We start from the raw sequence: 17,740 nt of genomic DNA, 5'->3' as shown, positions 1-17,740 counted from the left end.
TAAATAGAACAAAAATTAACTTATATTTACAACTTAATCATAACAAATTACATTGAAACTCTTTAATTCTTGATAAAAATCAGAAAAATATGGAAAAATAAACAAAAATATTGATGCCAACACAAGTCCCGCGCCGTGGTTGGTGGGAATGTGTGGGTCCATAGCTTGTATGACAAAAGTCCCCAATAATTTCCTGGCAATTTAGAACCGAATGTAAGTTTCATGTAAAACAAAAATTGATTAGGGATATCTTGTAAAAAATACTAGCTTAATAATCTAATTAACAATAAAATTTTCATTTAATAGTTTTAGAAATATTAAAAACTATTAGGAAAAACTATTTAGAGAAATTTTTGTCCTCCTTTAACTGATGACGTCATAGTGCGCGCTGTATGCCGCGAACAGCTATGCAACGTAATAAGGAATGAAGGTGAATAATAATCATTATTATAATGAATAAATAATGTTTATAGCAATATTTCAATATTAAACATTTTAATTACAATTAAACTAAAAATGTAATCAGTAAAAATCAAAGCATTATCAAAATAAATAAGTTAACTATCCATTTGTAATTTACATTTTGAAACTTGTTTGACACTGGGGCCGTTTTTTAAATTCTTTGAAACTAATCCTAAGATTATTTTAATAATCCTATTGGAAGCTTTCAAAAACTTTGAGTAAAACTGAAGAGTAATTGTCTACAGCGTTTTCAAGGAAAATGAGTTAATCAAAACAGACTAAAGCAAAAATGACAACATCCATAAAAATTAAAGCACACAAATGATCGTTGATGGAAAAGAAGACAGAGTAAGTTATAGAGCAAACTTTTCAGTTGTCATAAAAAAAATAAAGAGCAAAGGGACATAATATACGTTAAATCATTAAATATACCTATATAAATATTTTTGTCTGGATGCTCATTGCAACAGCCGAAAATTTTCACAGCGCTATGGACGAACACACAAGGTGAATTATAAATTAGAGATGTTACTGAAAATTTCTTTCATCGACCTTTTAACAGAATAATATTACCGATTCCTGAATAATCTAAACTTGTTTTTATGCATTAATAATAATATGAGTCAGTTTTACAGAGAACGCCTTACTATGCTAGTGCGGTGCGCTACATAAAATAAATTTGCATTGTGAAATTCTTGGTTTTTTCACTTTAATATTGTGCGCAAAAATTTAATTGAAGCATAAATACTAAATGATATTTTCTTCAGATTTTTAGCTTGTATGAATAATCTAGGCAGGAGGTAAGGAGGCAACCAACTAATTGATCTTAATGTCTATCATTAGATACCGTGCATAGTGATAAGTTGCTTATATTCTGGCCCAAAGCTTTACCCTAACTTTTGAAATTGTTATTGTGCATCTGACATAGCTCATGAAACCAGTATGAAGCATCTCTGGTTATTAGATGGACGCACAGACAAATTGAAAAATCGAAATTTTTATATTTGTACTGTAATGTTATTTTTTACCTATATATATTTGTAATGTTCTTTATTAATATGTGTAAGTTTTTATTCCAGATAATATCAAAATGGCCACACCATATAGTATGACAACACATGTTGCAAATTCATATTCACAAAATATTTATGTAAACGTGGGCCTTGAAAAAGTAAAGTTTACAGGTAATGAAATTATTAACATGAAAAACTTTATCCATTACTTCCAACCAAAATTGTATTCCTCTTGGGGTAGAAATCTTATAGGACCTCTTACTGTTCAATTTAAGAAGTTATGTTTTTGCTAATGAGAAACAAATTTTATATTTTATAACAAGGATGACAACATCCATAAAAGTGAAGCTCTGAAACGGTAGGACAAACGCACATTAACACTTGTCGAGTGTCAGAACTGAATAATAAGAATATAAATGTATAAAAGTCAAAACAATTTTGTAAGTCAATTTATTGCAAAAAATATTAAATATAGAATACTGTTTAAGTCCGTACTTAAATTTTTAGGACTAGATCATAGAGATGATACGATTTCTAAATCATACCTATTTGTTATAGAAATCATCATGCAAAGCTTGGACAATTTTAACCTGTTTTAATTAACGAAAAAAGCTACCTGTACCAGACAGACCAACCTATAATTTAAAACTATGATTATTAAAACATTTTGAAATTAATTATCATTAAAGGAAATCTTTTTTATCTAGGAAGTTTAGGCATGGATCACAAGGATGAAGGGACACATAGTAACAAATGTAAACTTGGTCATGAGGGAATCATCAGAAACATGAAAGAATATTCACAGGAAGGAATTGAGTCTGCATATCAATCTAATATCTTATTTAGATTCCACAATTCATCCGCCAGTTTTAGTAACAGTTGCAAGTAGATATTAATAGATATATTATTTTAGATGGGCCTTTAGACACAATTATATTTACTACTTAGGAATTTCTAGCAGACGAACATTGTTGTTTGTATTAACATTGAGTCACATATGATTTATTTAAGCTATAGCATATTTGGATGATATTTTTCTGTAAAGTTTAATCTAAGAAATTTAATTATTCATAGCTGACTTATCATTATCATATAAGATAAATTGAAGAAAAAACTGTCTTTCTGTACTAAAAAGAGTACACGTTATAACTTATAACCATTAATTTGGTCGAATTGTTCCTACATTGTGTCCTAATTGGTCCAATTGGTGATTAGAGATATAGATCTAGATCTTGATGTTATCTGGAATAATAATTTACACATAATGATAAATAGAAATATATATAAAAACAAGGATAACACAATTTACAAGAGCGAAGCTCTGAAATGGAAGGTTAAACGAACATTACCAATTGTAGAGTGTCAGAACTGAATAAGCAAAATATTAATACATATGTCTATACAAAATTGTAAGTAAATATATTGCAAAACTGCTTAAATATATAATACTGTTTAAGGACAAATTAAAATTTTTAGGGCTTGATTATAGAGATGCTTCGCTTATAACATTGTTAATAGTTACGGACGGACGGACGGACTAACCCTAATTAAAGAAAAGCTTTTAACAAGGATGACAACTTCCATAAAAGCGAAGCTCTGAAACAGTAGAACTAATAAACATAAACACTTGTAGAGTTTTAGTCTTAACAAAATTGTAAGTAAATTTGTTGCAAAGCTGCTTAAATTCAGGGTTCTGTTTAAGGACATACTTATATTTTAAGGACTTGATTATAGAGATGCTTTGCTTATAACTGTATACCTTGATGTATTTTATAATTTTTAAAACAATTCCTTCGATTGTCAGGTTGGGTTTACACCTATAAAAGCTGGTGGCAATTATCTTGCTTTTGATACAGGCTTCAAAATACAAACTGCCTATGTTACAATCATAAAAGAATGTGGATGCAGGAATATACAGATACAGAATTCGAAATCGTTTCTGGCACCTTTAAAAAAAATACCTTTTCAATACCTCACAATGTTAGGTCTAAGGTTGGATGGCGCAAATTGAAGGACAAATGCGGGAGTCCCAAACGTCGGAGTGGACAAACGCAGGAGTGGACACTTAACCTAACCTAATCTATTTTAAACCACGTTTTAGGTTTTTTAAATGCCTAACTACTGCGGGGGGCTTATTTGTATATTCATATATTAACCTAATCTAACCTGTATATAAATACTTACTTAAATTAATATTTTAACACTCCTGCGTTTGTTCCACTCTGACATTTGGGACTCCTGCGTTTGTCCTGGAACCTCAAGGACCTGGGTAAGGCCATCTTTTTTGTAGCATGACTGACAGACAACAATAAATCACAGGCTGGATGCTAATTGGCAAAGGTAACTTCACATAAAAAGAATTCAGCTGTCTTTCTTGAAGAGTAGCCGAGAAAATCACATTTTTCTATCGCCTCACGGAGCGACGAATGTAGGACAGACAGACAAAGTAGATTATAGAGTAGATTCTCTACAAAAAAAACTTGCTCTTGTAATGCATTTGATTTGTACCTGGATGATTTGTAGAGTATGTGAGAACTATCCTATCAAAGGAAACTATAGCTGCATAGTTGACGAGGTAAACGTACAGTAATGTTAACATTTTTTCCGCTGTGAAATAACGTTACAAGCTACCCTTGTCTACCTATTTAAAGGAACCGTGCAATAAATACACCGATATAACTGCTGAAAGACTGCCACAAGTAGATATAATACCCCAAATTTGAAGACTTTAGCTTAAATAACAAAAAAGTTGTAGGCATTTTAAAATGATATTTTATGTACAATGAAAATTTTGAAAGATTTTCATTGCTCATGTTAAAAACTTTGAAATTAAGTATGTAACCTAGAAACAAAATTATAAGCTTATTTTTGTCATAAATTTATGTAGGTTGCCAGTAACTAATTAAAGTTTTAAAAAATAAAAATACCCATTTTTATAGTCAAAATCATTATAAAAAATTAAGTTTACCTTACATCGTACTGAGAGTTCTGTAATATTTCCTGCCAATCAGAAGGCTGAATCAGCTCAACGACCAATCACAGCTGAGCCCATATTATAGTTTCATTTGTTTCCGCTATGATTTTATGCTTACAAACACAAATCAAACCAAGATTTTGACTATGAAAAGTGTTTTTTGTATTGTAAAAAAGTAATCAGTTACTGGCAACCTAAGTTTCTGACAAAGATAAGGTTATAATTTTATGTCTAGGTGACGTAATTTAATATTTTAATTTCTTTTATTAGCAATGAAAATCTTTCAAAATTTTCATTGTAGATACAATTTTGAAATGTCTAGAACTTTTTTGTTATTGAAGCTGGAGGCTTCAAATTTGGGTTACCGGGTCTACTTTTGGAAGTCTTTCAGCAGTTAGAGCGTAGTATTACTTGCAGGGTTCCTTTAACATCTACGGCCTCTTGACTTCCGTGAAATCCTCCACTTATCTTTCAATTTCTTGTATTTAGTCTTCCTTGTTGGGTCGCAAACATTATATAAAAGTAACAGGATGTCTGTAGCTTAAGAACTAGCTAACTACTGGAACAATTTGGTTGTTTACAGCAGTGAAGTCTCAGGAAAGGTTTGTAACTATTTTAGGGGAGGATACTTCTACACTTTAAGAGAAATCGCAACTGAAAAAAATACTTCCACTTCAAAAAAGCGTAAAGTGCCTTCAAAAAAATTACATCATACAATAAAATGACCAATGAGAGGCCAGTATAGATTTTACCATAGGTCAATTACAATGTATACTGGCCTATCATTAGTAATTTAATTGTATGACTTCATTTTTTGCGGCTCTTTATGCTGTTTTTCCACTTCTCAAAAGTTTTGTTTTAACTTTTTCTTTTTAGAATCAAAATTGAAAGTGGAGGTCAGACTTATACCCTTCCCCCAAGTACCTCTAGATACCTCTAGGGGCGTAGTCGCTGGTAAGTTATATTTTGTTGTATAGGATGGTTTCTTGGTTGAGACAAAACTTGGATCTGTATTCATTGACAGAAATGGAAAGGAACATCTTGGCTTGGAACAATACTGGTAGATTTACAGCTGTGTATTATGGGTTTACAAAACCCAAATTGTACTCAAAATTGTATTAAACATATCTATTGTAAATGTTAGAAAACAAGGATGACAACATTCATATGTAGCGAAACTAATAATCTTTTCTAAATTTTAGTTTGTATTCACAGATGTATTCTTAAATATATTTTTGTTGTCCAAATATTTCTTTTATAAATTTTAATAATAATCATGTTTAATTCTCAATAAAAGACAATTGAGCCTTTTTCCCCAATTATAACTATGTATTTTTTTTGTATATAAGATCTGTTAAGGTAAAGGTAAAATAACTGTAATTTTTGAAGAAAAAAAAATCAAGTTTCTTGTTTTATTTTAAGCTATTATAAAAGAGTAAATGATGTGGAAAGCATTTTTTAAAAACCGTTTTATATATTTTTTTTATAGATTTTTGTGACAAATTGTTTTAAAACATACTCTAAATAAAAAATTATAAGATATACATAGATGTTAACTCTTTTTTTTACCTTTTTTTTCTTGCCTATGCAAACAATAATATTTTTCAAGATTTTTACCCTCAAACTTGATTAGAACCAATAAAAAGCTGAATTGAAAAGCGTATTCCGATTTATCCAAGCACCTTAAAGACCTAAAGGACTAGTAAAGAAAATGAAAAAAATCACCAAACCTATTTCAATTAGAGAATATACAAATAATCAAAATTATTTTACAAAAAATACTATACGAAGTTTCCCAAATTTACCTCATACAATATTTCAAATTTAACTTTTACATCTTTTAAAATTTCTCAATGATTTGACAAAAATGTTAAATTATGTTCAAAAATGATTTTACAAGAAATGTTATTTGTCAAATAGAAGAGAAAATGTAATTGTTCTTTTCACAAATCCGATTATTTTTTAATAGTTAGGTAAACTAATGTCCATGGCTAATATACTAGGAATTCATTTATGTGATTTCCAAAACAATGTTATTCATTTATGATATCTGGTTTCATTTCATAGTTAATAAAAAGTGTTTAAAAGGAACCCTACCACAACCCCTTATTTTGAAAATTTTACATCTAGATTCTGTGGGGTCTTAACCTACCAGAAATCTCATCTCTTACTTGACCTGACCTAAAAAAAGCATAGGATAATTCATACTTTTTAAAAGTTATAAAATAGTTTGGCATGGAATTTTAAGTATATTTTTAATAAGCTGATTTTTTTTATAAAAAAAATCTTCTAATATAATTTAGTAAGGTTTTTCCGCTTATCAATTTAATGAACAGTTTAAGTTTTTTTTTTGAAGCTTCTCAAAGGTCCTGGTTTGGTTAAATGCCCCTCACTCCTCTAGTTACTATGTATGAAGTCGCTAGTATATAATGTATAGAAAATATGCCTTTATAATACACAGTGGTCCATTCTTGTATTTAACTATTTAACTTATCAACACTGGCTTTTTGGTGATATCTTCCTCCTAATAGATAGGAACTCACAAAGACAGAATTTCACAATGAATATTTGGGTAGTTAGGTTGTTTGATTGTTAATTTTTCTTTCGTCGAGGAGGTAAAAGGCTCGAACCTAAGCTTAAACAACGTCATTATTAAAGACGTTAAAAATTGAACCTACTGCTGTTATATACGCAACATAAATAGTAAGAGTAGGGGTAATGCCTTGGTCAAAAACAGGCATGAGTTATCACCTATCAAAGTTAGGATTTTCAGACAACCGCCGTGCAATAAAAGTTGGTTGTCTGCAAAAGTGCCTTAGAGCCTATTTTAAAAGCCTGGCTCTAATTTATTATCAACTGCCCCCTGAAATATAAGAGGCCTTCCTGTTTTCTGAGCCTTTTTCACAAAAGGTGTGTGGAATTAGGGGATAAACTGCGAGTAGGAATTATTTTTGCGCTTCCAGCAAATTTCGCAAGTTTTAGAGATGGTAATTTCTTCTACTTTTACGACTTTAATAGCTACATATCATTATAACTCCATAGGAAGACAAGAACGAAATTAAGAGAGTAAATGGAGTATTCCCTAAAGTGGCTGTTGAGCACTGACCCCTCCCCCCCTAATTATTGAAATGCATTAAAAATAAAGTGCGGGGGATCATTTTTCATTCATTTGTTTATTACTTTAGGACAGATTATAGGTTCAGGGCAACGAAGTTATAGGTTCCGAAGGGTTAGGACCCCTGCATGGTATTTAAAATACAACAATATGTAAGTGAGAATAACTATTTATAGAGCGTTACTTGATTTATATTTGGACAAATAAATTAATTTATAAAATCTAATTTTGATATTTGTTAATCACACTTACTGTCAAAAGTTTCTAAAAAAAAGATTTGACGAGGTCAAAATAGTACGTAAATATCCGTATATCCATTAATATATGTACATAATGCACAATTTTCTATTAAGTACACAAGATACAGAAATCTAAATTGTAGTAAAGAATTAAAAATTTTCGTATGTTCTTTTTTATAGATGATGACCCTTTATATGCAAATATAAATCTTTAGGTTTCGTTATAGTTGTTCGCCCGACGCAGTTTTTCTCCATCTTTTATTAGAAGTTCTTATCATATTTGATTTTTCTAGATTTTGTCGATGTTGCACTACTATGGGCTAAAATATCCTTGCATTTATTTAGGAAAAAGATATGTTAAGTGTTTTTTTGAAGCTTTATGTTTTTTTACTTCCCTTTCCCTAAAATTGTAGGGAGGGAGGGGACATTAAGCTGTAAATTTCGCGATAATTATTCGCTGACGCAAAAATTTTGGATACTTTTATTGTATTTTGATTGGTTGGTTCAACTAGTAATGTCCACACTATACAACCAATAATTTCAATCTACAAAAGGATAAACATTATTCGTTATTATTTTGGATCAATTTGAATCAATTTATTTTACATTGTCTTATCCCTTGTCTTGTGAAAATGACAAATACAGCGTTTTGATTTCTAACTGGATCATTCAATTCTTCCTATTATAGACTAATTAAAGGTCTTTATGGGCGGGTGCTTTCAAATAGATTTTCCAAGGGTTAAATGGATAGCAAAAGAGTTTAAAAAACAGAAGAAAATTTGTTTAAAATTAAACCATTATCCAATTATGTAAAGTTCTAAGTTTGTTTGTCCTTTAATATCTTGTTTAACCACTGAACCGATTGGGTTCTCAAATTTTGGTGAAATTCATCATAAGATAGGTCTTGTAATTAATTGTGAATTTTTCTTTATCTATATCTTGGGAAGGTTCAAGGTTTTTTTACTGTCCCTAACTTTTAAGGCCGCAATCCAAACAAGGCCGGTATGACACATGTCCAGCTGACCAGTCGTCCTTATTTCTGTTCGTTTGTACTTCTTTCTGTCCGTCTGTATTAGCTTAAGGTCACTGTTCTGTTTAGGCTTCGTTTTCAGGGATAATCCCTACAGACCTTACCAGGGTTTTATGCTATTTTCTATGGTGGTGGTACATCTACATTCTACATCCTTTTTCATTTACATATGTTCTGAAACAGTGTCGAAATATTAGAAATGCTGCATGTATAATAAAATTTAGCAATCTATCTAACTATTTCTTTATCACTAACTAAAAGAAATATAAGTTCATCAGATTTGAAATTTCATTCTAATAATAGTTTCCAAATTTATATTTTCACATTTCATTGGTAAAAATTAGATAACTCTAGTTTAAATATGTAGGTCAATTCAAGTAAAGGATTTCTGAAGCTACGGATATTTCTGACCACTTTTTCAGATGAATTTTATTTGCCAAGGAAAATAAATCAGGTATAAGGTATAACCAACAAGCGAAAGAAAAGAATTATATAATATTTCAGGGGCAGATGAAAGGTCGTCAATTTTAATAAATGTTGTCCCCCAACGACAGCTGAAATTACGCATAGGTTATTTTCGAATTAATTTCGTTGTTGGTATTAGCTGGGAATAAATGATTAAAAGTAAAATTCTCATTATTCATACATATTTGAATGTCAATTTTCTATAGCTACGATGGATTTGTAATATGACATTCTTACTTTGTAAAGTACGAACATCATTAAAAATTCTAGAACATCTACGCTCTAAGAATTGATAATAAGTAGTACAAAATTATACATGACTAAATTTTCAACAGACATTTTACTCAGGTATTGTAATTTTGCTTACACTGATCTCCAAAGTTTTATAATAACATTTTCTTATTCGTTGGCACAACAACTTTGAGGACTTTTATCAAATCTTTATTGGTTGGTTCATCAAATAGAGTGTCCAAACGTTGCAACCACTAATTGTAATCTACAGAAAGGTTAATTTTGTGCATCATCAATGAGATATACAACAATTTATCGGCCATTGCCGTATCCCTTTATATCCATGCACATTACTACAAATATAGAGAAGCTTCACGCGCGTGTGTGTAAATGAATGATGGATGTATGTACGTGTTTTGTATAACTGATGCAGTGATATATGAAGCATTCAAGGTTTGTTCTATTAGTAGCGTAGCTACCTTAAAACGTTGTCCGTCCTTCCTATCATAAGTACGTACTAAAATGACAATACATTTCTTTTTTATAGGCAGATTTTTTAAAATGTAGCTATTTGTGCTACTTTAACAGTAACTGAACTGTCAAAATTCTGCGTGATTTAGGAATATAATTGCTCTTGTTGAAATATAATTATTTGATAAAAATTTCTAATTTTATTTGATGGACATTTCATAAATATCTATCTGGATATTTTTTGGTTGAATGGATGACAAAATAATTGTTTAAATGTTTTATTTTCTCTAGAGAAATAAATTTAGATGTAGAACAAGGACTTTTGGTTTGTAAGTAGCAATGATAATAACAAATTCAAAACGGGAATCATTCTGAAAACTTGATTTAAAAGTGGTTATAGCTGACATATAAACGAAATTACGTTTATCAATTAAAATTAAATTAAAATTAGATTTTCGAGAAAAGGTTTTTTTCTCATTTTCAAGACAATTTTTTACTCTGTCGATAATTTAGAAGAAGATGTCTATATACGTTACTTACCAACAGACGAAAGAACTAACGGATGTACATATAAGCTGTGCTATTAAAAATCGAGTATAGAAGAGATAGATTTTACAAATTAAGGGAATTGATTAAAGAGGAAAAGAAAGCTTAGTGGGAAAATAACAGGGCTTGGCAGCTGCCCCTTAAGATGAAAATAAACCGAACAATATTGGTTTTTGGTAGATTCAACAATTTATAAATGGCATAGGTTAAGTTATTCAAGGCAATATTTGACATCAAACTGTGGGATGGTGGCTTGTAGTTTATAGGCAGACCATTAAAAACACATGAAAAACATTTCTAACAAAATAAAGAGTGATAAAAAAGAAAATTGGTGTTAAAAAAAGACAAATTGTCGGTCAGATGCAGTTAGATAAGTGCAGAAGATCTGAAACATATAATTCGGTTAAATAATAACTAAAAGTAAAGAACCCCCCCCCCCTGCATACTTAACTACCTTGTATCATAAAAAAAATTATAAGAGGTAAAATTATTATTATTATTATATATTATAAAAATTAGAAAAGGTAAAATGGTTTCAAATGTTTTTTTTTCGAATTTTTTTCGAGTTTATTAAACTGTAAAACCACTGTTTTAGAGGTTGTAAGTAACAAATAAACTGATTTTGATCCATCATAAAAAATTTTTTTAGTATTCTCTACTCCCTTTCCATCATTCAAGACGCACAACCCCCTGTCAAATCTCTGTGAACGTTTTTAACTTCATACATTAAAAGTTTTTACATCCTTGTAAATATAATGGACAAGGACGCGAACAAAAATTAAACAGATAGAAAATTATTACTGAACATTGATAATTATAGACGCGTTCACGTGGAGTATCAATATAATTGTTTTTTGTTTTGCAAGGTTTTTCAGAAGGGTTGCCATGTTAGAAGTTGCGCAACATACTTTGAACAAGGAAAATTTATGCGTAGCTACAATATAAATTAACTTAAAAATCATATAAACTATATAACTGTGCACACTTAAAAACAGGGCTCGGCAGCCGTGTGTCAGCCACGACTAAGCCTCAAATTTAAACCCGTTTAGTTGATTCAACATTTTTTTTTAAAAGAAGGATTGCCATATTTAGGTCAGATTAAGACTTCCATATGATTCTTGAAATTGCAAAAGGTTGATTTTCTCGAGGCTAACAGGCGGCTGAAGCCCTGGTGAAAATAGAGTAGCTGCGCTACTAAAAATTATTAATACTTGATAAAGTTATAAATAAAACTACTCATAATAAAGAATTGGCTAATATTGGAATATAAAATCACGGAGGTTTATTTAACTACCTTTCTAAATAACCTTGACAAGGGGTTTACTTTAAGGACAATTGCGCAAGCCTACACATTTTATTTTTGATAATTTATGTGTCAAGTAAGTTTTAATCAAAATTATTTTTAAACAAAAGGTCATTCTAATTTTAAATTCAAACATAATTGTTTGGAAATTAATAAGTAATGCCAATGAAATTTTTATATTGATATTAAACTGTTTTTAACCTATTTTTTTATCATTTATCAAAAATATACTATGACACCAGTAGAATCAGACTGCAGAGCCCAAATTTGAATTAAGTCCCCAATAAACTTTTTTTGGGGGATTTAAAAATCAATTTTATATGTTGCTGTGATCATTTTGATGGAAGCAAAAGCATTTTTTAGTTTGGGGTTAAATTGTTTCTTACAGAACAATTTGATGTGATTCAGATTATATCAATACAATAATAAAAACTCTACTCTGTTCGATGCAAATAATTTTTTTCTAAAACAATAATCTAGATAGAAGAAATTTAACATTAAAATAAAACATATTATTCTGAAGTCTGAACCAATTAGAAGCCTTGTTTCATTTCAGTTTTTTACAATTCAGAAAAGAGTGTTTTCAAAAAGTGACTTATTTCCAATGTAGTTAAATAATTTTTATTTAATTAAAATGAAAAGAATGAAAACTATACACATAAAAGATACATGCTTTTAAAAATATTTTAAAAAATAAGTTTGAATAATCTTATATTTTATCATATTTGTATATGTGACAAAAAAAAATTTGTTGTATTGCGTAAACGTTTGTTGTCATTTTTCACTATTTAACCCTTTACAGCCATTTTTTTGTGTTTTAAATAAGTGATGGAAAACAAGCACGATAAAGTTAATTCATTGATATATTGTAAAGAATTAAGTTTTTAATGAATTAATTTAGATGAAATCAAAAGGCCTAATTTTACTCTATACCAGAATACTATATATATAAAGCAAAACACTCTAAAAGCTACGAATTTTACCCAAATAAAAAAAGACCTTTTGCTCTGATCAAAAAAGACCACAGCAACAGTAAAATTAATTTTTAAATCCCCTCAAAAAAGTTTATTGGGGACTTAATTCAAATTTAGGCTCTGCAGTTTAATTCTACTGGTGTCATAGTATATTTATGATATATGTTTTAAAAATAGGTTAAAAACAGTTTAATTAAAGCAAGCGCGTACTCAGGATTTATCATATAGATGCACCGAAATTTTTAATACACACTTACATTTTGATCACACCCAGGACGGAATTAATACCATAAAAAAACCTAGTTTTTACCACTTTTATGGTAAAATTTTACCAGCCTATACGATTTAAAAGGTGGTAAAATTTTACCGTAACCGTGGTAAAAACACTTTTTGTGGTACTTTCTCACGCTTTTTACCATCGATTTTTACCACAATTATCGGTAAAATTTTACCAGATTTCCGGTAAAATATTACCATTTTAGGACGCAAATTTATACCAGATTTTGACCAATTTTTACCACTTTTTTGGTAAAATTTACCGCAAATTTCTGTAAGATTTTACCGAAAAAGTGGTAAAACTGTTCAACACCTGGTAATATTTTTGCCCTAAATTGGTAAAATTTTACCAGAAATAGGGTAAATATGGTAAAAATTTACCAAAAATTGTGGTAAAAACGGGTGGTAAAAATCACGAGAAAGTGGTAAAAAACGACCTTAATTATAGAAAAACATCGCTTGTACACAAATCGCAAAAATAAAAAAAAAAATTGTTTTCATTTTTATCTTTATTGATTGAAACACTTAAACATATTTTTTTACATAATGATTTACATAGGTACGATAGGGCGCTACTATATAGGTATATATTCACAGAAATTTTCTTAATTAGTCTAATTCTAGACGTGGTTTAAATGACCAAATATTACATAGTTTTATTCAGATACTATAACTGCATGTTTAATCGGTTTAAGCTGAGAAATTAACACAAATATACATAGGTTTTAAGCTGAGATCTGGATTCTAATTGTACTTTATACTAGAACATTTTTATACACAAGAAAAATATATTACGAGGTTACTTTCCATTATAAAATTTTCAAAAATTTGCTATAGGAATAGCGGTTTCAAATATAATATTATATGAATATTCTCATCGTCAGAACAAAACTGTCAAAACTGTCATATAGATTAATGTACGTACAAATTAAAGGTGGTTAAACATATTTTTGACTCAAGATATCTTGATATATATCACTTTTTTATCACAAATAGTTTATATATGATCTGACTGGAAGGACTATTATACATCAGCTTACTTTTGTCCTTCTTTTCTTTCCTTTTGCCTCTTGTGAAAGAAGACGCGGCAGTCTGCACACAAATAGGTGCATTCGATGAGTCTTGTGTTCGTTGGCAGCTCGCTTCGGGGACTGCGTCCATGGGCGCAGGTCTTGATTTTCCCCGGTGTTGCAGTTCTTTTGCGCCTACTCAGTTTTGATGCTGGCGGGATTGTAGGAGGGGGTGGTTCAAACATCTCCTGCTCATCATCTGACACTCGATACACTGAAATTAAAATATTTTTTAAAATTATTTTTTTGTACAAAAAAATAGTTCAATTTTACAATAGTTTTTTTTCTAGCCTAACCTAACCTAACCTAGTGTATTAATAGAAAGAGTAATATTTCTAGTTTTAGCCTAACCTAGCCTAGCCTAGCCTAGCCTAGCCTAGCCTAGCCTAGCCTAACCTAACCTAACCTAACCTAACCTAACCTAACCTAACCTAACCTAACCTAGTGTAATAATACAATGTATTACGGCATTTTCTTAGTGCCTAGTACAGAAATGTTTCACTATATGCTTTGGGCACAGTCGCTAGTATAAATATTGTACTATACCTGGGCTTTTTGGTCCTGGATTCTTTATGTTCTCATAAATTATATCAAAATCCGGTTTGTTTTCCATCCTGAAATTAAACAATCTATACTACAAAGTAAAACGATTTTTGTTTGTATGTAGCGAAGGATCTTGCTAACCGCTGAACTGATCGGGTTCTTCTCATAGGTACCGGCAAGGGAAGGGAGTGGCAAAAGAAACTTTAAGGATATACTTCATATTAGAGGGTTTAGCGTACAGAAAAATCATTTACAACACAGTCGCCAGGATAAAGTAGTAAAAACAATTTTAAAAAAATCTTACTTTGCTGGTGTTTCCATAACAGTGATTTCCTTAACCTCGTTCTCATCCGAATTTTCTGGAGAGCCAGCTGTTTTGTTCCTGAATTAAACAATATATATATAATAATCTATTTAAATTAAGTAGTTAACTTTTTGGTTCCACATTTACCCCTTCCACCTTACCCAGCTAGAGGCGTACTTGCTAGTACTTGCTTTTAATAAATAAAGGAACACGTTGAATTTGTCTTTACAGAAAAATCATTTACAACACTGTCGCCAGGATAAAGTAGTAAAAACAATTTTAAAAAAATCTTACTTTGCTGGTGTTTCCATAACAGTGACTTCCTTAACCTCGTTCTCATCCGAATTTTCTGGAGAGCCAGCTGTTTTGTTCCTGAATTAAACAATATATATATAATAATCTATTTAAATTAAGTAGTTAACTTTTTGGTTCCACATTTACCCCTTCCACCTTACCCAGCTAGAGGCGTACTTGCTAGTACTTGCTTTTAATAAATAAAGGAACACGTTGAATTTGTCTTTACAGAAAAATCATTTACAACACTGTCGCCAGGATAAAGTAGTAAAAACAATTTTAAAAAAATCTTACTTTGCTGGTGTTTCCATAACAGTGACTTCCTTAACCTCGTTCTCATCCGAATTTTCTGGAGAGCCAGCTGTTTTGTTCCTGAATTAAACAATATATATATAATAATCTATTTAAATTAAGTAGTTAACTTTTTGGTTCCACATTTACCCCTTCCACCTTACCCAGCTAGAGGCGTACTTGCTAGTACTTGCTTTTAATAAATAAAGGAACACGTTGAATTTGTCTTTACAGAAAAATCATTTACAACACTGTCGCCAGGATAAAGTAGTAAAAACAATTTTAAAAAAATCTTACTTTGCTGGTGTTTCCATAACAGTGATTTCCTTAACCTCGTTCTCATCCGAATTTTCTGGAGAGCCAGCTGTTTTGTTCCTGAATTAAACAATACATATATAATAATCTATTTAAATTAAGTAGTTAACTTTTTGGTTCCACATTTACCCCTTCCACCTTACCCAGCTAGAGGCGTACTTGCTAGTACTCGCTTTTAATAAATAAAGGAACACGTTGAATTTGTCTTTACAGAAAAATCATTTACAACACTGTCGCCCGGATAAAGTATGAAAAAAGAATATTAAAAGAAATATCTTAATTTGATTCTCCTTCCATAACAGAGTCTTGTCCGACCTTCTGGTCATCCTTTTGTGCCGGACATCTCTCGGATTGCTCCCTGAATTAAGCAATCATATTATAATTAAATAGTAAACTTTTTATGGTCCACATTTACCACTCCCACCTTACCCCTAGAGGCATACTTGCTAGTTTTGTAATATATAAAGGTGAATTTGTCTGTACCGAAAAATCATTTACAACACAGTCGCCCGGATAAAGTATGAAAAAAGAATATTAAAAGAAACTAGTGGCTACGCCCCTAGAAACCTCTAGGGGCACTTAAGGTTGGAAGGGGAAAAATCAACATCTTCCCATTTTAAATTTGAGTTTCAGAAGAGTAAAAATATTTTTTGGGGGAGGGGGTGAAGACACCCTCCACAAAAATAGTTTAAAACCTTTCCAGGACCTATAAGAAGCTTCACTTTAAAGGAGAACAATATCGGTTTAGCGGTTAGCGAGATCCTTCGGGACAGACAAAAAACGCTTACTACTTTATATAATAGGATATCTTACTTTGCTTCTCCTTCCATAACAGAGGCTTGTCCGACCTTCTGGTCATCCTTTTGTGCCGGACATCTCTTGGATTGCTCCCTGAATTAAGCAATCATATTATAATTAAATAGTAAACTTTTTTTTGGTCCACATTTACCCCTCCCACCTTACCCCTAGAGGCATACTTGCTAGTTTTGTAATATATAAAGGTGAATTTGTCTGTACCGAAAAATCATTTACAACACAGTCGCCCGGATTAAATAGAAAAAAAGAAGTGAAAAAAATTTCTTACTTTGTTTGTGTTTCCAAACAAGCGATCTCCTCTTCCAAAGAAGCAATTTTTTGCTTTGCTGCCCCAAGGTCTTGTTTTATTTTCTGCATTGTCTCCCATCCATCGTCGTCCCTGAAAAATAAAAAAAAATAATACTAAAGTAACAGGATGTCCGTGTTTATGTACCGAAGGATCTCGATAACCACTGAACAGATCGGGTTCTTCTCATAGGTACCGGCAAGGGAAGGGAGTGGCAAAAGAAACTTTAAGAGATATACTTCATATTAGAGGGTTTAGCGTAGCTGCTAATTTGAAATATCAGGGGTGTATATCCTATATGGGATCCCCTGTTCAGGTGGTGGGGGGAAAATAACTAAAATATGTGTGGTAGGACCAAAAATTTTAGTTCTTTCAATATTTCTCCATTTCCGTCCCTACTTGGTGAGATAAAAATAGGTGGGAAAAAAATACAAAATTTTGTACCACGGGAACAAAATAAATCTTGTGCGTAATGTACACCCCTGAATGAAACTATAATTATTCGCCATAACAATAATGTTTATCCTACTCTTTTCAATCCGGCTACTACCACCTTCCAAACAGAAATAGAATGGTAACAAAAATAAATAAACTTACGTAGTGCAATCCAAAGTTAGGTTCAAATCTTCTGTATCAGACGATTTAGGAGGGCTATCAGGCAGGTCAGCCAGCTTAGCAGGCAGCTCAGGCTCAGACACACTCATTTCGTTCTTCTCTTTTTC

General features: G+C 30.9%; 2 protein-coding genes and 1 long non-coding RNA gene across 5 annotated transcripts in view; 1 reads left to right on the top strand and 2 right to left on the bottom strand.

The window, feature by feature from the left end:
• LOC145319421 (uncharacterized) overlaps nt 1–5,993 on the top strand; it is a 92,030-nt gene extending 86,037 nt beyond the window's left edge. For 2 of the 3 annotated variants that reach the window (XM_080161551.1, XM_080161552.1), the window contains exons 2-6: nt 1,543–1,646; nt 2,183–2,281; nt 3,281–3,383; nt 3,999–4,050; nt 5,427–5,993. In XM_080161551.1, coding sequence (XP_080017677.1) covers nt 1,553–1,646; nt 2,183–2,281; nt 3,281–3,383; nt 3,999–4,050; nt 5,427–5,513 — 435 coding nt within the window. In that variant the 5' untranslated portion in view covers nt 1,543–1,552 and the 3' untranslated portion in view covers nt 5,514–5,993. The other variant, XM_080161553.1, reaches the window with a different exon arrangement.
• A 7,811-nt stretch (nt 5,994–13,804) lies between these two features.
• Nucleotides 13,805–14,818, bottom strand: LOC145319408 (uncharacterized). Its single transcript, XM_080161532.1, has 2 exons — nt 14,716–14,818; nt 13,805–14,383 (listed from the first exon to the last, which is right to left on the bottom strand). Exons 1-2 carry the CDS (start codon nt 14,780–14,782, stop codon nt 14,136–14,138), a joined length of 315 nt encoding a protein of 104 aa, XP_080017658.1. The 5' UTR covers nt 14,783–14,818; the 3' UTR covers nt 13,805–14,135.
• A 1,453-nt stretch (nt 14,819–16,271) lies between these two features.
• Nucleotides 16,272–17,740, bottom strand: LOC145319406 (uncharacterized). Its single transcript, XR_013879831.1, has 3 exons — nt 17,616–17,740; nt 17,001–17,111; nt 16,272–16,807 (listed from the first exon to the last, which is right to left on the bottom strand). It is a non-coding gene; the product is annotated as an uncharacterized LOC145319406 (long non-coding RNA).

Source organism: Acartia tonsa, chromosome 5 (genome assembly GCF_053477335.1).
Source record: "Acartia tonsa isolate MP-2025a chromosome 5, ASM5347733v1, whole genome shotgun sequence".
NCBI lineage: Eukaryota > Metazoa > Arthropoda > Copepoda > Calanoida > Acartiidae > Acartia > Acartia tonsa.
Note: the sequence above shows the minus strand (reverse complement) of the source record. Positions and strands in the feature narration are given on the sequence as shown.